Source organism: Mastomys coucha, unplaced genomic scaffold, assembly GCF_008632895.1.
Source record: "Mastomys coucha isolate ucsf_1 unplaced genomic scaffold, UCSF_Mcou_1 pScaffold22, whole genome shotgun sequence".
In the NCBI taxonomy this organism is placed as follows: Eukaryota; Metazoa; Chordata; class Mammalia; order Rodentia; family Muridae; genus Mastomys; species Mastomys coucha.
This window is the reverse complement of record NW_022196905.1, coordinates 58675785-58697883: the sequence shown is the minus strand read 5'-3', so window position 1 is coordinate 58697883 and position 22099 is coordinate 58675785. Positions and strand designations below refer to the sequence as shown.

Sequence of the window (22099 nt, the reverse complement as noted above, 5' to 3'; positions counted from 1 at the left end):
CTAACTAAAGAAATCAACAAAGGACTACATAAATGTACAGATGTTCTGTATTCAAGGACAGTAGGGCTCAAAAATCCAATTTCTCCCAACTTAATCCATAGAGTCAATGCAAATGCCAATTAAACTCCCCCAATGAGCTAATAGGCACTAAAAACTATATCTAAACAACTAAAATTGCCACCTGAGAATGATGGCATCCACCTTCAGTCATCATTGACTGAGAGGGAGTGCAGAAGGATCCTTTTAGTTCAAGGCCAATCTGGCCTATATATAAAGTTTCTATTCAGCCACCAGCGGTGGTGGCGCACGCCTTTAATCCCAGCACTTGGGAGGCAGAGGCAGGTGGATTTCTGAGTTCGAGGCCAGCCTGGTCTACAGAGTGAGTTCCAGGACAGCCAGGGCTAGACAGAGAAACCCTGTCTCGAAGGAAAACAAAAACAAAAACAAAAACAGTTTCTAGCCAGCCAGGGGTACACAGACACTGTCTCAAACAAAAAAAGCAAAATAATAACTGCATGGCTACAAAACACAAGACAGCATAGTAAAAAAACTAGAGCCCTATTAACATAGTCATCTTTAATAAAGGAACAATGACAGATAAAATATGGTATTTTCAACAAATTGTGCTAGAACTTAAAAGCCCACATATAATAGCATCTTAGATGTAGTTACTCCTTTGAAACAGGATTTCAATAAAAGTCTTGGCATAGTGGCACATCCCTATAATCTTAACACTTGAGAAAGTTGAAGACGACAATCCTAAGACCCTATCTCAAAGCAAAACAAAACAATACATACAGGCTTGCAAAGATAATACTGTATTAAAAGTAATATGATAGGTCCTGGAATGAGCACCTCCTCCATAGGACCTGGGTTCAACTCCTAACACCCACAAGGCAGCTCAAACTACCTGTTACTCCAGTCCCAAGTCCTCTCTGGCATCTATGAACACCAGGCATTCACATGGTATACAGACATACATACATATAAAACACCTATACACATGTAATTTTAAAAAAATAAATTTAAAAACTATTAAAAAAAAAAACCTAAAGTTGGATGGAGTGGCACAGACCTTTAAGCCTAGACTTAGGAGACAGAGGCAGGCAGAACTCTATGATTTCAAGGCCAGCAGGGCTACATAGTGAGACCCTGTCTCAAAAATAAAAACTAAATAGGCGGAGGGGGCCAGCAAGATGGCTCAGAGGTTTAAGACACCACTCTTACAAGGGTCCCCAGGTTGAATTCCTATCCCCCATAGGATCAGGTACACATACACATATCAGGTGCAGGCAGACTCCTACACTCATTCATAATCTGAGCACTGGGGAGGCAGATACCAGGAGATCCCTACAGTTCACAGGCCATCCAACCTAGTAAGTTCCTAGCTAATGATAGACCTTGTCTCAAAAAGTAAAATTAAATAAAAATGATACCTAAAATTGTCCTCTATGTTCCATTTGTACACACACACACACACACACACACACACACACACACACACACTGAATCTTCTCATTTCTGTTTTATCATATAAAAATGTTTGAAAGTCATCACTCATACTAGAAGACACAAACAGGAGTGAGAGTGTGGTATCTATATAATATGTACAAAAACCCTCTGTTCATTCAACAGCACTACAAAGAAGACAAAGAGGATGAGGAGCAGGAGGAGAAAAAAAAGCAACCACAGCAAGCTGAACAAACTGAAAATCAACAGCTCAAGTCAAAGAACAAACTGCTGGAAGGGCAGAGAAGGGGGATCAGAAATCACAGAGCAGACTTTCATGATGCTGTCTCTAGGAACTGAGACTAATGTACAACTCTATAGTGATAGATGCATGGCTGAAGGCATAAGTGAGCACAAATAAGAGCAATTAAGAATTCCTGGCTGGGCAGTGGTGGCGCACACCTTTAATCCCAGCTTGGGAGGCAGAGGCAAGTGGATTTCTGAGTTCGAGGCCAGCCTGGTCTACAGAATGAGATCCAGGATAGCCAGGGCTACACAGAGAAACCCAGTCTGGGGGGATGGGAGGGGGAGATAATCCAATAGGAGAATTGCTACTAACATAGCTATTTTTCTTTTAAGATTTATTTTATGTGTATGAGAGTTTTGCCGACATGTATGTCCATGCACTATGTGCAATGCCTAAGCCCAAAAAGGTCATTGGATCCCCAGCAACCAGAGTTAATAATGTTTGTGAGCAACCATGTGGATGCTAGGGACTACAAAGGACAAGAGCAACAAGTACTCTTAACCACTTCACTGACCCTCCAGTCCCATAGCTATTTTTCTTAAACTGGCTCTATGTCTACTAATACACAATATCCGTGCAGTTATGTGAATAGAAATGGTCCCCATAGGCTCATATATTTGGTCATTAGGAAGTGGTGATACTTGACAGGGATTAGAGGGTATAGCCTTGTTGGAGTAGGAGAGGCCTTGTTGGAGACAGTGTCACTGGGGGTGAGCTTTGGGGTTTCAAAGGCATAACCCAGGCCCAGTGTCACTCTCTTCCTGCTGCCTGCCAATTCTGATGCACAACTCTCAGCTACCTCCCCAGAGTCTGCCTGCATGCCACCATGATAATGAACCTCTGAACTGTAAACCACCCCCAATTAAATTCTTTCCTTTATAATAGTTGCTGTGGTCCTAGTGTCTCTTCACAGCAATAAAACACTGATTAAGACAATCCTTAAAGGTAAACTGTTAACTTAAAAAGGAAAGAAAGAGGCAAGTACAGAAAAATCAGCACATGATTCCATTTTTGCTTTTGGCACTACTGGGGATTACCTTTATAAGAGAAATCAAAAGCTTCCTTGCCACCTCTCCAAATGATGACAAATCTATAGGCCAACGGGGCCGGTGCCAGAGCCTGACCATTCTGGCATCTTGTTCTCAGACTTCTAAGAAAGAAATTGAGTCCCCAGTATAGTGTAATGATGACAGTACAAACTGACCAAGAGTTAGAAAAAGGGAAGGGGCCATTTATTAGCACTAGAGAACTATCCTGGTTGATGATGGAAAGCCCCTCCCCACATCCTGGAAATTGAAGGCACGGTCTAACATGTGATTGGGCAAACTGAGCTGACTCCCCCCCCCCCCCAGAACCATTGTGTGAGAGAAGAATTAGCCCTTAACTTGGGATCCTCATGCCTCTGCAACCCAGTAAACAAGATCTGATCTATATACCACATTCCTGATACAATTTTCATCATGCCAGAATTCTAGCTCAATAAATTTGAGTTACAACTGAGAAAATCACCAGGACTAACAAATAACAGTGATACTGGCATCAGTACAATCTAGTAAGACAGTTCTCAACCTGTGGGTCAACCAGTTGGGGTTAGGGTCACTTTGACAGGGGTCGAATATCAGATATCCTGTATATCAGGCATTTACATAATAATTCATAAGAGTAGAAAATTACAGTTGTAAAATAGCTATGAATTCGCATGCCTTTAATCCCAGCACTTGGGAGACAGAGGCAGGCAGATTTCTGAATTCGAGGCCAGCCTGGTCTACAAAGTGAGCTCCAGGACAGCCAGGGCTAGACAGAGAAACCCTGTCTCAAAAAACCACAAAAAAAAAAAAAAAAAAAAATTATGGTTGGAGTAGCCATAACATGAGGAATTGTATTAAAAGTTACAACCTTAGGAAGGTTGAGAACTGCTGCTCTTTTTTTTTTTAAGATTTATTTGTTTATTTTATGTGTATGAGTACACTGTAGCTGTACAAATGGCTCATGTGGCTGTTGGGAATTGAACTCAGGATGGCCCCGCTCATTCCAGCCCCTACTGTAATACACCATAGCTGTCTTCAGACATACCAGAACAAGCCATCTGATCTCATTACAGGTGGCTCTAAGCCACCATATGGTTGATGGGATCCGAACTCAGGACCTTCAGAAGAGCAGTCAGTGCTCTTACCTGCTGAGCCATCTCGCCAACCCCAAAAACTGCTGCTCTTATAGATGAAAAGCTGTATATTCCTTACTTTTATCATCTTTTTGTACATGTTTTTTAAAATTGATTTTGTGTATATGAATGTCTTGTGTACATGGATGCATGTGCACCGTGTGCGTGCCTTGGGCCTGCAGAGATCAGAAGAGGGCATCAGATCCTTTGAAACTGGAGTTATGGATAGTTGTGAGCCACCTCATAGGTGCTAGGAATCAAACCCAGGTCCTCTGCAAGAGTAACAAATGCTCCTAACCACTGAGTCATGTCTCAAGCATGATCTTTATACATTTTTAAAATTCTCACAAAAACCAAGTAGATAAGAATGTGTTCCTAACAAATATTAATAAAATACAAGCAAGCCCTCATTCTTATGATAATCTTCCTTAATCTCTGCCAACAAAAATTATACCTTTCTCCAAATAATGTCAATGTTCCCAGATTCCCATTTGGCTTGAGTTAGGTTTACTTTCTTCAGCACTGCAAACCCAACAGCTGGCTCCATCCCACATGAACACTTCTAACAGCCTCATTTCTCTCCTTAGTTCAGATTCCAGGGACATTTCTTATTAATACTCTCTTACAAAATACTCTTGACAACACTGATGTTTTCTTTTTCATAGTACTCAATGATAGCCCCCAAGCTAGTTAAACTCATTTTCCAATTAACTAAAAAAAACAAAAAACAAAAAAACTTTTCCTCTTGCCCCAAGCTACCATTACTAGAGAAAACACAACCATTGTTAATTGGTCTGTAAAGTGCAGACCACAAATCCCAATGGAAACTTAACATTGTCCTATGTGTCTCTGTTTCTATTAAAGATCAATCTTCCCACTGTTATGAATACCACCCTATTCAAGGACTTTGCAACTTCCCTAAGCAATCTTGTTGAAAAAAGGAAATTTTGATTACTCTCTAGCATAATCAGATTCTCCAACCCAACAACATTCAATTCCCTCTATCATCTGCCAGAGTTCTTTTCAAAGGTCCCTGGAGTGTGACTTCCCCAGCCTCTCTTCTCTATTCTGCTAAGCGAAACTCCTGTCACTTTCTCAGTTCATCTTTCAGGAACTCCAATCAATCAGACTTCTATTTTCACCATTCCCATACAAATCCTGGCAAAGACACCAATGATCATTATGTTGAAAAGTCAGTGATCATTTGCCTCGCAGCAGCTAACAGCCAAGTTCTTCCTAACATTCTTTTCTTAGCTTTAGTGATACCATGCACTTCTGCTTTTCTTAACATAAGTATTAGTTCACTCTGTCATCTGTTAGTTTTCCTATTTCAATTTCAGTATGTGCAAAGGGCTAAAACCAAAAACCAGGACTTCATCCTAAAACCTTTTCTTTAGGCAATTTCCCCCCTAAATTGCCCAGTTGAGGCTTTACATATATCACCTGCTTACCTTACCTATGTCAAATCTCTCTCCAGATCTCACCTCCAGACTCATAACTCAACTGCTTGCTTGCTATTTCCATCAACATCAACATAAACCTAAAAAGGACATAGCAAAATTCTTACTCTTTTCTATTTCTCCCATCTCAGAAACAAGCATCACCACTAATTACTAGAAAAACAGACACAGGTGTTTTCTAATCCATTAACTGTGTTGTTTCTACCTTTTCAACATACCCCAAGACTGTCACTACTCTTTGGCTCAGGACTCAATTCTAACCCATCTTACCTACCAGCTCCTGTCCACGTAACTTAGACAGTTTTCCAAATGAACTTTCTGTGTTTTTCTTACCCATTCCCCATAGCAAGCTAACAAATTTCCTTTCTCAACACCATAAACCTATGGTGGCAACACCTGAGACAGGTAGAAAGATCTGAAATTCAAGGTCAGCCTGACCTACACAAAAAGTCCTGATTCAAGAAACAATTTCCTCTTTTCTTTTTTACCAATGAAAACAATGGTTTTAAATGGGAAGCAATGTGTTTCACCAAAATACATTTTTGAACATTCTTATCTGTGCATGGAGTGAGGGGCTTGTAGAGACAAGACAGTTTGTAGTGGGTGGTCTCTTCCATGTTGAGTTCCAGGGATAAAACACAGGTCATTAGGCTTGGCAGCAAGAACCTTTCTTTGCATGATGAAACATCTCATCAGTCCTAAATTACATTTCTTAATCTTCCTTAATTCAGTAATACAATTTATCAGAAGTTATTGAAAAGGACCTCTGAGCCGGGCAGTGGTGGCTCACGCCTTTAATCCCAGCACTTGGGAGGCAGAGGCAGGCGGATTTCTGAGTTCGAGGCCAGCCTGGTCTACAGAGTGAGTTCCAGAACAGCCAGGGCTACACAGAGAAACCCTGTCTCGAAAAACAACAAAAAACAAAACAAAACAAATGACTTCTGAGACAGCTGTTTAAAGGAGGTGAGCTGAGCTATCCTATGTCCTTCCTTGCTGCAGCTCAGATATGTTGTTGGGACAACCATTTTGAGAATTTAAAAACAAAAAGTCCATCTTTCGGGACTATAAATTAAACATGAGAAGTAGTCTATCAGCTGGACATGGCGCTGTCTTTCTGTAATCCCAGCACTAGGGAGACTGAGAAAGGTCCAGCCTAAGGCCAGTTTGGAGCAAGCAGACACAGCTGGACCCTATTTTACAAATTTAAAAGATTTGTAATCTATTACACTAAAGCCACCTGAACAAAACATCCCCTACTTGTCTAAGCTACCAACTACTATCTTAGTTGAGGTTGAATATTAGTATTTATATTACACTTCATAATAGCAAATTATAGTTATGAGGTAGCAACAAAATAAAGTAGGGGTCTCTTTCTCTCTCTCTCTCTCTCTCTCTCTCTCTCTCTCTCTCTCTCTCTCTCTCACACACACACACACACACACACACACACACACACAAAACCACCCAAACTTTGTCTTTTCCTTTAAAAATAGTTTCCACAGTCACTTAAAACCCAAATTTCTCTTTTAAAACCTTTTGTCATCCTTTCCAAGTTCATCTTTCATCTTGCCCACAAATGTCTATGTTTTAGTTTTTTAAACCAAACTCATTCTTACTTTCAAGTCCAAAGGTATGTAGTGACACTACCAATGTCTACTACTGCTAATGTATCAAAACATTAAAATAGAAAAACAGGCCAGATGTAGTGACACACACCTCTAATCCCAGAACTAAAGAAGCAAGAGGCAGGTTGATCTCTGACTTCCAGGCCAGCCTAATCAATAGATCTACTTCCTGGACATCCACTGTTATACTTGGAAACCCTGACTTTAAATTTAAAAAAAAAAAAAAAAAAAAAAAAAAAAGGCACAGTGATGCACAGCACTTGGAAAGTGGAAAGAGAAAGGGGGGTCGCCACCTGAGGGACTTCAGGTGGGTTCTACTACTGTCTACATAAAGTAAACCTGTATCGTTTATATTTACAAAAACTGATTTTAAGAAATGTAATTAAGCTAGGCAAGGTGAGCTGATGCTTTTAATCTGAGCACTGGATGAAGAGGCAGGGAGATCTGTTTACAGCCTGGTGTACATAACAAGTTCCAGACCAACCAGGGATACATACGAGACCCTGTCCCAAAAGAAAGATTAGGGAGAAAAAAAAAAAAAGAAAAAAACAGAAGAGTAATTTTTCCATCTTTAGTTGTTATGATTATCAGCTTTCTACAAGTATCTATAGCTGATCTTCCAAACATATAACTAAGTTTATTCAAATTCACTCTCAAAATATACTGTTTATTCCCAAAGAACTCTCACCCCGTGGGTAAATGAAATTACTCAACCTTATAGCTTCCCTTATGCTATACACACACACTTAAAATTAGCTGTTCAGTTTCTCACTGCCTCGGCAGGCCAAAATTTACTCAGTAAAGCAGTGACTTTGTCTATTTAATTAATCACCTAAGCAGCTGAATAAATGAAAAAATATGAAGTTAAACAAACAAAGGAACCCCACAGGGACACAGATGATGTCATACATACTATTTAGATGCCCCTTGAGATCTTCAAAGGTGAAAACAACAAAATAAAGCCAAAATAATTCCCTTTTGACTATCTTGCTTCCTAGTTTTTGATTGAGTATTTAATTTTCTAAATAGAGAACCCAACTAAATCAGTAGCCTTATAGATGTGCAACTTGACCTGGAGACCATCTTCAATAATGTATACTTTTCCTCATCTCAGAAGCAGAGCAAAATGTATTATTTTCACGATGGTTGGGCTAAGCTCGCCAAAATTCTTAAATTTATTCAGAAAAATAAGTGCCTCTCACTTACTCACAATGTGCTTAGCAATGGAGAATGACCTCCCAAGAAATTGGGACTCCACCCTCAAGGACATTTCTCCAGTTTTTTGTGGGGAAGGTTGGTGGTGTTTGTTTTGTTTTCAAGATAGGGTTTCTCTGTGTAACCCTGGCTGTCCTGGAACTCTCTCTGTAGACCAGAGATCTACTCAGTAAACACCTGCTTCTGCCTCCTGAATACTGGAACTAAAGTCTTAGCACCATCACACCTGGCACACCCCCATTTCTTAAAAAGGCATACAAAGGATAATGCAGCAACTCACAAAGGAAACATCACAGGACAAAAAGTATGATCAAATCCAGACATTAAGAAAAAAAAGGCCTGACAGCTGGACACAGTGGCACACACCTTTAATCCAACACTCCAGTTCAAGACATGTCATATACAGTGAGTTCCAGGCCAGCCAGGGCTACAGTATCCTGCACAGGGACGAGGTCTGTCAGTCTGACATACATAACCACCTAGATCTGTGGCTGTAACAATATGAAATAACACGCCAGGCATACATAAGACATTTGGTTTGCATGGAACCAGAGATGTCTTAGGGAAGCACTTAGGCTACTTTACACAAACCAGATATGGTATAAAACTGTAATCCCAGCATTCAAGAGGCTAAGGCTAATTTTTAAGCACTTTCCCAAATAAAGGAATAAATAAAATTTTATTTATAAGACAACTATTTATAAAAACACTTAAAGTATATCCAAAAGAGAAATCAGTATATACCACTCACAGATATGCTCAAAATTCTTGCCCATGCACATCAGTAATAAACTGGAAATAACTAAATGTGTGAGAGATATAGAAACTGTTCTACTCTTTTTAGTCCTAGGGACTGAAGAGATGGCTCAGTGGTTAACTGCACTGATCATTTTTGCAGAGGACCTGGGTTCTATTCTCAGCACCCACATGGTGGTTCACAACCATCCTTAACTACAGCTCCAGAGATCCTGACCTATTCTTCTGGCCTGCTCAGGCATACACATGCATGCACAGAGACACATATTCCTTGAAAGATCTACTTTAGTGGTGGTGGTGAACCCCTTTAATCTCAGCACTCAAAAGGCAAAAGCAGGCAGATCTGAGTTTGAGGACAGCCTGCTCTACATAGTGAAAAGTCCAGGACAGTCAGGGCTACATAGAGAAACCCCCGTCTCAAAAAGCCAAAACAAAAACAAAAAAATCTACCTTACAAAAAAAATCCCAGTAGAGTTAGGATATAGCTCAGCAGGTAGATCACTTGCCTAGCATGACAAAATCCTACAGGTTCAGTACCTGTACCCCATAAACAGAATGTGGTATTATATAACTGTACTCTGTACAACTCTGTACAACTTCAAAGAAGCGTTCAAAAGTTCAAGGTCACCCTCATTTACATTTCAAGAGCGAGGAAAGCCTAGGCTACAAAAGACTCTGCCTCAGCCATAAAGAGGTGGGGGCACAAAAGCAAACTGTACCTATCAAAGATTTATAACACTTTAAAAATATTAAGCTATTATATTCCAGGAACCCTGAATGCTTAAGAAAAAAAGATTCTAAGAATTTTCAAAGAGTTTTCTAGAAGTCTATCGAAAAGACAGACATAAATACAATTAATAATCTAGAGTGCACTAATGAAGTATGACAATGACACTAGAGAACATGGAAAACTAAGGGTTCAAGAAAAACTTAACTGCCATTTTGGCTATGCAAGATGACACACGACCTATAAGCATAGTGCTTTGAAAATAGACGCTAGATGTTCTGAGATTCAATAGCAGCCTTGGCTATATATTAAGTTCAAAGTCAGCATAGTCTACATGAGATCTTTAAAAAAATAAGGGGAGGGGTGGGGGAGATAACATTTTTGGATAACTAAATTTCATTTCTTTCTTTTTTTGAAACAGAATTTCATTTCCCTGTCCTGGTAGATCTTAATCTGGTTCTGATGATTTCTTCATGCTTATCCCAACTTCTTGGGTGCTGAAATAATATGCATGTGCTCCCAAACTTGGCCTTAAAGAGGTAAAAAAGGACTAAAAGGATGTGATGGCACATGCCTTGAATCCCAGTTCTCGGGAGACGGAGGCAGAGGCAAGGGGGGATTTCTATGACTTCAAAGCCAGCCTGGTCTACATACAATTCCAGGCCAGCGAGAGATATGTCTCCACAAAAACAAACAAAAGGAAAGGTCTGCGGGCAGTAAGTAAACCAATGACTAGCAATCTGAACAAACTCAATCCTGCTAATCCACCTAGTGGGAACAGAGAGCCAACTCCTGCAAGTTGTCCCTTTAATCATCATCAGTCCTCCGGCCACCAGACTAAATTCTTTATTTTTTAGATTTGTTTGTTGATTTTATATATGAGTACCTTGTAGCTGTCTTCAGACACACCAGAACAGGGCATCACATATCATTACAGATGGCTGTGAGCCACCATGTGGTTGCTGGGAATTGAACTCAGGACCTCTGGAAGAGCAGACAGTGGTCTTCTTAACTGCTCATCTCTCCAACCCCAACTAAATATTTTTAAATATGGGAAAGGGCTACTCAGATAGCTCAGTGGATAAGCCATATAGTGAAAGTAGAGAACTGACTCACACAAACTGTTCCCCAATCACAATCTGCCATGGCATACGAACACACTAACAAAGAATGGACCTAAGGGCTTGGTCCAGGTCCTACAGCTCAACTAAACAGCAAGTAGTTCAGTATTACTCAACCTCTGAAATACAAAGTCTTGGGCTGGAGAGATGGCTCAGCAGTTAAGAGCACTGACTGCTCTTCTAAAGGTCCTGAGTTCAAATCCTAGCAACCACATGGTGGCTCACAACCATCCATAACAAGATCTGACACCCTCCTCTTCTGGTGCTTCTGAAGACAGCTACAGTGTACTTATGTATAATAATAAATAAATCAAAAAAAAAAAAAGAAATACAAAGTCTTAAATTTATACAGGAATAAAAATATAAATCTGAGCTGGGCAGTGGTGGCACACACCTTTAATCCCAGCGCTTGGGAGGCAGAGGTAGGCGGATTTCTGAGTTCAAAGGCAGCCTGGTCTACAGAGTGAGTTCCAGGACAGCCAAAACTATACAGAGAAACCCTGTCTTGAAAAACCAAAAAAAAGTATGAATTGAGCCTTGACAATAAGACAGGAAAGGTAGGCTAGAACAGTATAAAGTTTTATGACTATGAAATAGTGGAGAAATTAAAGAAAAATGTCAGTATATTTTTATATTTCATGTATGTATTTTTGAGACAAAGACCCAGCTGGCCTGCAACTTGCTAGGCTAGACTTGGCTAGACTTGAACAGGAATCCACAAGGCTGTCTCTCAAAAGCTGGGGTTAAAGGCATCCCCCACCACACCTGGCCTCTTTATTTTTACTCATACATACAGGTGTGTGTCTGAGTAGCCCACGTGAGTGAAGTGGCCAACGTAGGCAGAAGAGGACAATGGATACCCTAGAGCTGGAGTTACAGGTAGTTAGGAGGAGCTCAAAGTGCTCCTATCAAAAGCTGTACCTATTCTTAACAGCAGAACCATAACACTAGCACTATTTCTAACTGTCTGTCTGCACATGTACATGCAACTAGCAGTTAATATCAGGTGTATCCTCTACAGATTTCCACATATTTATTTATTTTCTGGAGGAAGGATGCTCATATGCCATGGCACAAGCATGTAGGGGTCAGAAAACAATTTGCAGCAGTCAATTCTCTTCCTGATATGTGGATCCTGGGGATTAGCGGTCAGGATTAGTAGTACGTGCCTTTATCTGCTGAGCATTCCTGTCAGCCCCACTCCACCTTATTTTCTGAGCCAGGGTGTCTCAATGAACCTGGTGCTTGTAATTTCAATAGCTAATCAGCAAGCCGTAGGTATTCTGCTTATCTCTGCACACTCCACTGTACCTAGCTTTTCCGTGAGTGCTCGGGATCATAACTCAACTCCCCACCCCTGAGCAGTCAGCACTGTACCCACTGAGCCATCTCCTCAGCCCAAGATCTATAATGCATAGATGGGATATAGCTACGTGAAATAAAGTCAGTTACAAAAGCACCAGTTACATACAGTAAGAGTAGTCAAATTCATAAAAACAGAAAACAGTGGTTGTTAGGGATGGGGTAAGAGATAGTAGAATATTATTGAGTACAGATTTTTTTTTTCAGTTTTACAGACTTAAGAAAAGTTCTGGAGAAAATGGTAAAAATGATTGTACAACAATGTAAATATACATAACACCACTTTAAGTATTAAAAGTGATTAAGCCCAAAAACTTTGTTTGTTTGTTTTTTCGAGACAGGGTTTCTCTGTGTAGCCCTGGCTGTCCTGGAACTCACTCTGTAGACCAGGCTGGCCTCAAACTCAGAAATCCACCTGGCTCTGCCTCCCAAGTGCTGGGATTAATGGCGTGCACCACCACTGTCCAGCCAAAAACTTCATTTAGTGCTTTATCAGGACTAGAGGGTAGTACTGGGATCAAACTCAGAAACTTGTACATGCCTCAGATGATAAACTTTGCTATAAGCATTTTACCACAGTTTTAAAGAGTAAATACATTAAAAATCCACATAAAAGGAACTATCAAGCCGGGCAGTGGTGGCTCACGCCTTTAATTCCAGCACTTGGGAGGCAGAGGCAGGCGGATTTCTGAGTTCGAGGCCAGCCTGGTCTACAGAGTGAGTTCCAGGACAGCCAAGGCTACACAGAGAAACCCTGTCTCAAAAAACCAAAAAAAAAAAAAAAAAAAAAAAAAAAAAAAAAAAAAAAAAAAAAAAGGCAGGCAAAAGAGAGAGGAGAGAAGAGGGGAGGGGAAGGGAATGGAGAACATTTTCACACAGTTTTCCTGAATTTAAAAACAATCCTGCCAGGCAGTGGTGGCGCTCACCTTTAATCCTAGCACTTGGGAGGCAGAGGCAGGCCAGATTTCTGAGTTCGAGGCCAGCCTGGTCTACAGAGTGAGTTCCAGGACAGCTAGGGTTATACAGAGAAACCCTGTCTTGAAAAAAACAACAAAAAAAAAAAGTAAATGTTACTCTTCACACTGTTTTTAATATTTAGCCTTTATAGTATTATTATAAAAAGTATATTCTTGTAGGACGTTTACATATTGTGCTTCGAGTTGACAAAATGTAATTGACAAAATGTTTTAAGTTCATCATTAACTAGCTCTGTGTCAAGGACCAACACCAAACTCTTTGGGTCTCAAATTTCAGTCTTACAGGTAAGGAATTAATTAAGGTAGCTTTGCATGCTTTTAAAAAAGTGAATAAACTTTAACTATTTCTAAAACCTTATTCACTATAGTGGGTTTGGAGTTTATTAGGGTGTTGAGGTTTGACTTTTTTTTTTCCTTTTGGTTTTTCGAGACAGGTTTTCTCTGTGTAGCCCTAGCTGTCCTGGAACTCACTCTGTAGACCAGGCTGGCCTTGAACTCAGAAATCCACCTGCCTCTGCCTCCCAAGTGCTGGGATTAAAGGCGTGCACCACCACTGCCCGGCGAGGTTTGACTTTTTTAAGGCAGGGCCTGATGTAACTCAGACTGGCCCTACACCTCTAATCCTATCTCCAATTCCAAATGCTAGAGTTACAGGCATGTCACCATACCTGGAGATTTAGTTTGGTTGGTTAGTTTTTGGTTATTTGAAAGGGTTTCTCTGTGTAGCCCTAGCTGTCCTGCAACTCTCTCTATGGGCCAGGCAAGCCTTGAACTTACAGAGATCTTCTGTCACCTCAGTGCTGGAATCAAAGGCATATGCTACCACCAAATCCAGGCAGGATTTTTGGACAGGGTCTCTTTATGCAGCCCTGACTATCCTGGAATCTGCTATCTGCACCAGGCTAACCTCTAACTTAGAATCATCCTGCCTCTGACAGTAGGGTGAGTACTACAATTAAAGGCGTGGCCATCAAGCCTGACAGCAGGTTTTAGTTCTTCTGTTTTTAAACAAAAGATTTCAAGAGCCCTCTGAAATAGCTTAGCAAGTAAAATTGGTCTGCAAGCTTCATGATTCCTGGAGCCTACAGTGGAACCGCCTCTCTGAAGTTGTCCTCTGAACTATGCACAGACAAAAAAAATTAAAAATTTAAGGGCATTTTTTGAAAAACTTCAAACTCGAATCAGAGTATAAACTCATGTCTACTCTTCTATTCAAACACACTAATCTGCTTTAAGAAGACAGAAAAGGTAAGGCATAGTGACATATGCCTTTTATCCCAGCATAAGGTAGGGCAGGACATGGTGCAGGCCTTTAATCTCCAGCACTTGGAAAGTAGAGGTAAGAAAATCTAAATTCAAAGCCATCCTGGTCTACATAGCCAGCCAAGACTAAATACAGAGACCCTGTCACAAAATAACAATGACAAACACACCACCAGGTCTACTCAGCACATTTCAAGTCAACCAGGGCTACATAGTGAGACACTCCCGGCCCCTTCTGAGACTTTTAAAAACAAAATGAGAAAAATAACTAGGAGTAAGGTTCCTATAGCACTGCTAATTTCTGCTTCTTGATTTCAATGCTGGTCATACTGCATATATATTTTACTGTGATATGAAAAAGGATGCTTTTCCCCAAAGATAACAAACAGAATATAATTTAACAACTCTGCTGAGTACAGGAAAGCTATAGACCTTTCTGTCCTAAACAGAAAAAGCGTCTTCCCGACCCTGTCTCTCTCACCTGTCTGCAGTCCTTCTCAACTTTCTTTTGACTCCAGCACAAGAACCTCTCCCATTCTCATACCCTCCAAACACCCATGACACTCAGTTATTCCACCTTGCTCCCCCTATGCTAGTACTCACAATAGAAGCCGTAGTCTTACAGATGTTAGGGAAGCTCTCTACCATGACCTGAACTGTACTCAGTCCTGATCTAGCACTGCTGTATTGTTGCCTACCCTCTATTTACTACTCTACCATTCTAATAATGTTATGTCTTTGAGAAGTTGAGAGCGGTATACTCAATATGTTCACAGAAAATAAAAATACTCTTTACGAGCTGGAGAGATGGCTCATTAGTTAAGAGCACACTGACTGCTCTTCCAGAGGTCCTGAGTTCAATTCCCTGAAACCACATGGTGGCTCACAACCACCTGTAATGGGATCCAATGCCCTCTTCTGGTGTGTCTGAAAACAGCAACAGTGTATTCACATACATAAAATTATTCAATCTTTTTTAAAAACTGCACTTTACAAAGCAAACATCTGCCAGAGATCAAAGCCTCTCATTGCGCTGCTGAGGATAGAATCTAGAGCTTCCCACAAGCCAGACAAGTTTTCAAGACTCAACACATGTTCCACCTCACAAAGTCTTTTTCATAGTAAAGAAAAAACCTGTGGTAGTGGCGCATGTGTTTAATTCCAGCACTCAGGAGGGAGAAGCAGGCAGATTTCTTTGAATTCTAGGCCAGCCTGCTCTACACAGTGAATTTTAGAACAGCCAGGGCTATGTAGAGACCCTGCCTCAAAAAGGTAAAGTAAGAAATGTAATTCAGCTGGGCAGTGATGGCGCACGCCTTTTGATCCCAGCGCTTGGGAGGCAGAGGCAGGAGGATTTCTGAGTTTGAGGTCAGCCTGATCTACAGAGTGAGTTCCAGGACTGGCAGGGTTATACAGAGAAACCCTGTCTCAAAAAACCAAAAAAAAAAAAAAAAGCAATCCAACAATCACTTGTACACACTTGTTTCTTAAACCAGTATGTAAGGTGCTGTTATATTCAATTCACTTCAGAACCTCATAAGGCACACTAAATAATCCTCACGAAACAGGAGCTTATACAAATGGAAAAAATTCTACTACAGAATACTAGAAACTGTCATCAAACTATAAGTAATGATTATAAAAAAATCAAGTATCATGAGCATAAGTATAAATCAGATGATATACATTGATTTAAGGGCAATTTATATCACTGAACTTCAAATAGAAAAATATTTTATGTTGAAGTTCAAGTAAACACTTATGGGTACCTTGCAAGGAGCTTATACTAACATTAATTAACTTGTGCTTAAGTGCTTTAACAAGTAATTCAAAGTATTACAAGTAATAGAAAAGTAGGTCCAATTTCAATAATTAAAAGTATGCCTAGCTGGGCTGGAGAGATGGCTCAATGGTTAAGAGCACTAACTGTTCTTCAGAGGTCCTGAGTTCAATTCCCAGCAACCACATGGTGGCTCACAACCATCTGTAATGGAGTCAAATGCCCTCTCTCTCCTGGTGTGTCTGAAGACAGCTACACTGTACTCATACATAAAATAAACAATTCTTAAAAAAAAAAGTATGCCTAGCCTTACTGAGCCATGACAGTGTAGTACATATTAGCATAAGTAAATCCAAATTCTTCAGCCATGTTTACAGACAATTTAACTTCTTCTCTGAACCTCAATCTTCTCACGTAGAAAGTAGATCTAAGGCAAAGCTCTATTGTTAAGCAGGTTGGCAGTGACAGCACTAGCCTTCACTCTTAGCACAGAAGGTAGAGACACCTTAGATCTCTGTGAATTCCATGTCAGCCTGCTCTACAAAGTGAGTTCCAGGACAGCCCACGATACAAAGAAACCCAGGCTAAAAAAAAAAAAAAAATCAAAACAAAATAGAATTAGCAATGATACATAAGCAATGACCTCCAAATACATACTAGAAGAGGTATTTTGTAAACGGCAGCAATAATAATTGGTTGCGATAATACAACCTACAAATATAATAAATTAATGCTTACTCTGTTGATCCTCACAATCAGCAATTCACTTATATAATATGACTCAAAAACTATAATGTACTTTAGATATATTTTCTATTCTGAGCACATCTGAACCACTCCTTAAAACTCAGTCATATTTTAGAGTATCTAACAAACAAAAGACCAATCTCCAAATAGTACTTTATGAAAAATAGATGCTGCCTTTGTCTGTACCATTCACATGACTCAAAATCCAAGGGAGGTCTATACCCCATGCCCAGTCAAGCAACTTCACCAGCCAGTTTTACCAATTTTCCATAAATCCTTTCACCTGTACTGGCAAATACATATCACCCCCACTTTTTTTTTTTTTTTTTTGGTTTTTCGAGACAGGGTTTCTCTGTGTAGCCCTGGCTGTCCTGGAACTCACTCTGTAGACCAGGTTGGCCTCAAACTCAGAAATCCACCTGCCTCTGCCTCCCAAATGCCCAGCACATATCCCCTTTCGACACAAATGTGACTGCCTCTTCACAGTACCTGGCTATTCACCTTTCATGTTTATATGAAGGGTTTATATTTTAATATACTTAGCAAATAACTATTTAAAGCCTACCTCTTAAAATCAGAATTCAATGAATGTAAGTTATCTTTGGATGGTTGGGTTTGTTGGGAGTTTTTTGTTGTTGGTTTTTGGTTTTTGTTTTGTTTTTTGAGACAGGTTTTCTGTGTTAACAGCTCTGATCATCCTGGAACTCCCCCTGTAGACCAGGAGAACCCTGCTTCTTCCTCCTAAAGGCATGCACCACCCCACTGCACCCCACCACTCAGCTATTTGTTTTTTGAGGCATGATCTCTTTATGTATCCCTGGCCATTCTGGACAGAACTCAAGAGATCTGCCTGCCTCTGCTTCCCCAATCCTGGGATCAAAGGTGTGTTCTGACAAGTCAGCTATCTTTACAAAGGCAAAAAAAACAGGCAAAAAAAAAAAAAAGTCATCAGATCCACCAAAATTATTAAAACACTACCAAATGAATTAAACCTCATACACTGGAGATTTGCATGAAGTAACATGGTGAAATAATTACTTGACCAACTATGCAGAAGCTCACATTTACACACTTAAAGAGGAAATATAGAGACTGCACTATGAGTCCTTCATTGAGGTGAAAGTTAATCAACACAACCTATCTATGGAACTGGACTTGACTTACTAAAATGCCAACAAAATAAAATATTGGTGAGGATAAAGCTGTTGGTTGTGGTTTTTTACAATATTAAATTTTATCTGATTTTTCAAAAAATATTCTTTGCAACTTACTTCCTTGAAATGAGTTTCCTGCTAGGTTTTTAAAGGGACCATTCTTGAATAACCTTTATTCACATTTCCTATTTTCTTCCTGAGAACCATTGACAATTTTTTTTAATCTTGTACATGAGGATGAGCTTTTATTTTATTTGCATGTATGGGTGTAGAGAGAGGTCAAAGGAAAAACCTTCTCCCAAGTGGGTCCTCGAGTCTGAACCTGGGTCATTAGACAAGCCCTCTTTACCCAGGGCGCCATCTCCTCAACCCATCAGTTAAGTGGTAGAATAGCAGTAATATGCTACTAGAGCCATACAAATGCTAATTAATCTTCAAGTTAAACACCAAATATCATGGTGGGGAAAAAGTCACACCACACAAAGCAAAGAGAATATATCGATTATCAGGGCAGTAACTTGACACTTCAAGATAAAAGAAAGCATGAGAAGCCTAAAGACTCGTACCACCTTATTACAGAATATATGTTTGAGGCTGCTAACAAAATTAGCTATTATCTTTCATTAAGAATATATATCAACAATCGCAAACTATTTGCTTATTAAAGAAAAAGTTTAAATCACCATTAAAAATTTGTGAATACAGTCATTCACACTGGTTCTGTATTGTTCCACAAAAATACAAAGTCATTCTTCCATTCAGAGTTTTGGCAAATGAATACAGAGGTCAGAGTTTACACTATGTAAGACAGATCACCACTTATTTCTTCGTATGCTCCCTAAATCTGCTAATGTTGTCATTTCAATCTTAAGTGACTTTCTACATGTCTACTTGGAAAGATGAATAATTAATTACCTTCAAGCTGTGGGGGCACAAATAAAGGTGGAGAGCTATAGATTTATAACAAATCCTCATATGCTTAAAATGCCTAATTTTAAAAATTACTGACATTATCAAAGCACCAAGCAAGCACATTAGAAAAACATGTGAATCTTGAAAGGAATAATTACTTTCAGAATTTTGTTAAGTTCAACCATAGAAAAGCTGGCATTTTTGTCGGTTTACGCCTAAAAAGTTGTACTATTAGCTGGGCAGTGGTGGCGCACGCCTTTAATCCCAGCACTTGGGAAGCAGAGGCAGGTGGATTTCTGAGTTCAAGGCCAGCCTGGTCTACAGAGTAAGTACCAGGACAGCCAGGGCTAAACAGAGAAACCCTGTCTCGAAAAAACAAAACAAAACAAAAAAAAAAAGTTGTACTATTACTTTCACAGCGGAACAAAATTATTCAATACTTTCAATATTTCACATAAATAAATTTGGCGAGCATCAATGTACTTAAAATTTGTAGGACTTACAAGGTAGTAGGAGTTTTATTTTTCTTAATATGCTATTTCCTGCTATAATATTTTGTTTCAGAAAAAAATAAACCTAACTCAATAATGAACTACAATAATGTGTATCTGATGAAATCCCTTGTTTTTAATAGGCCTGTTTTTAAAAGTAAGACTCAAGCTAACTATGAGGGACATCATAATGAAGTTTCACAGTACAACACTAGTCACAGAGGCATTGCCCTAGGAGAGCCTCTGATACTGGTAAACAGCATTTTGAAATAAGCTACTCTTACACTCCCATTATTCTTCCTACTTCCAATCATTTAATTAACAAATAACTTGCCTCTGACCAGACAAAAAGCTTTAAATGTCAATGATGAGGCCTAGTTACCGGTTGGGTACGTAAAAAGAGATAATTAGCTCATTCGGAATTAATTCTCTATCTGTAGTGAAAAACTGTTTCAATTCCCTTCCCAATACGAGACTGCCCATTATGTCTCCATAGGTTCCCCTCCAACACTAGAGTAACTGAAAGTCTTCCCCTCCTCGTCTATACCTAAAAGACTGTGGAGGCTCCTTCCCCAAGGAAAAGACAGCAAAGGCCTGGCAAGGCAAGACCCAGAGTACCCCTAAAACCGCGGGCCTGGGAGGTGCGCTGCTGCGGGGGATCTAGTTACTACCTTTCCCCTTCCCCCAACCCACTTCCCGGGTTTTCTCGGCCTGCTCCTTCCTTCCCCATCGCACAGTCCCACTTCCAGATGTTGCCGCCGCCTCGGGGCTCCCTCTAGCGCTCACGTGCCCCCGACGAGTGCTTCGGCATCTGCCCCCCAAACCCTGTTCCTCCCCAGGCCGGCCGACCGGCCCGCGAGACCGCCTATCCCAGGGCCCGGGGAGGGGAGGGAAAGGCGGCAGGAGGAGGAGGGGAGACCGCCGCTTCCCCATAGGCAGAAAGGCGGCCGCAGCGAGGCGGGCTGGGGCCGCCGGGGTCGCGGAGGGAAGGGCCCTGCCGCCCTGGGCTGAGATGGGGGTGTCCGGTAGCTCATTCCTGACCTCCTCGCTCTTCAGCACCTCCTTGAACTCCCGCTTGATTCGCTGCACCGCGATGTTGGCCATGTCTCTGCCCGCAGCTGATTCGTACCCGCCTCCTCCGCCACCGCTACGACCACCGCCACCGCTGCCACCTCTTTCTCCACCGCCTCCTCCCTCAGTGATTCAGACCCGAGCACACGAACGCTGCCACTGCCACCCTTGCCGTCGCGTTCCCCCTCAGTGTAGAATCACCTCCGCGCCCGGCCACCAAAATGGCGCCGGGTCCGCGCATGCGCACCACGCTGACCCGGGCGGGCGGCGCAGCCGCTCCAGTGGTAGCCCCATACGTCTCAGCAGCGAGCCCGCGCCGCGCCGCGCCGCGCGTCTCAGCCGGGGCTTCGGCCGCGTGGCTCCGCCCTGCCGGCGGCTGGGGCCAGGAGGGTGCGGCTTCTCGGCCGGTCTGCGGGGTCTGGGCCTGCCGGGTCCTCCCCTGCCCCTCTGCCTCCTTTACGGGGAGGCCTCCAGTCCCTAGCCTCGGACCCGAGGTGGGAGCCCCGCCTGGAGGGTTTCCCCAGCCCCAGCCGGGCCGAGCCCCGCTCTAACTCGGCCAGACCCAGAACCCACGGGCTAGAGGTGCCTCCCTGTGTCTAGCCAAGGAAAAAGCTATACAGGAACTGGGTCCTGCCCAGCGTCCGTTGGTAAACCCCCGGGAAATCCACTGCCGTAGCTTTTGTTCTGGAACCATGATAACGCCACAATTATTCGGTCATCTCAGGTATCACAGATTTTTAAGGTTGTGTAATGGTTGCATCCAACGTGTTGTAATTGATACAGGTGTTGCCAGGGAGAGGCCTGTGATGGGTTTAAAAGCCAGAAGTTAAATCTTTGACCTGTTTAGATAATCAGTGCTGAACTGTAGAATCTAACCTGTTTTTCAAACTTGAACGTGCCTCGGAATCCCTGGAGAGCTGGTTATATTGCTAGGACCTATCCCTAGAGTTTGGATGGACCTAAGAATTTGCATTCCTAGCAAGCTCTCCGCTGCCTGTTTTTCAGCGACCACGCGGTGAGAATGGCTGAATTAAGCATGTGAAGATCTGCATATATTATAGTGACCGTTGAAGAAATAGAAGGCCGAAAGAGCTTTAAACCTATAAAGGTGTTTGGCGCTCGTAGATGTCAATAAGTGAGTGAATATAATTGAGAAGAGAAAAGAGTAAAATGTTTTGACTGAACAATAACGTTGAGAGGCTGTTTGAAAGTGGTTAGTTGAGTTTAAAACAATATAGTATGGGTGCTGAGAGGTACTTTGAAAATAACATTTTGAAATAATGAAAATGTTATTTTAGGAGTATGTTTCATGTGTTCACCTAATCGATCAGTTCAGTATTCCATTATAAGACTAATACGAGCTGAGTGTGGTGGTAGAAGCTTGTAATCCTACACTGAGAGTCAGAAGAAGCAGGTGGATCATGAGTTTTAAACCCGTCTAAGAGTTCCAGGACAGCCAGGGCTATACAGAGAAACCCTGTTTCGAAAAAACAAAATAAAACAAAAAACAAAAACAAATCA

The 22099-nt window shown here is 41.3% G+C and overlaps 1 protein-coding gene across 3 annotated transcripts in view; it reads right to left on the bottom strand.

The window, feature by feature from the left end:
- The window catches only part of Ube2k (ubiquitin conjugating enzyme E2 K), a 65234-nt gene extending 43984 nt beyond the window's left edge, over positions 1-21250 (bottom strand). Inside the window, exon 1 of one of the 3 annotated variants that reach the window (XM_031342453.1) lies at positions 20549-21250. Coding sequence is in view for 2 of the 3 variants with exons in the window: in XM_031342451.1 (XP_031198311.1) it covers positions 20780-20872 (93 nt within the window). In the remaining variant the exon portion in view is untranslated. The remainder of the gene's footprint in view (positions 1-20548) is intronic. The other 2 variants (XM_031342451.1, XM_031342452.1) reach the window with 2 other exon arrangements.
- Positions 21251-22099: the final 849 nt, after the last annotated feature.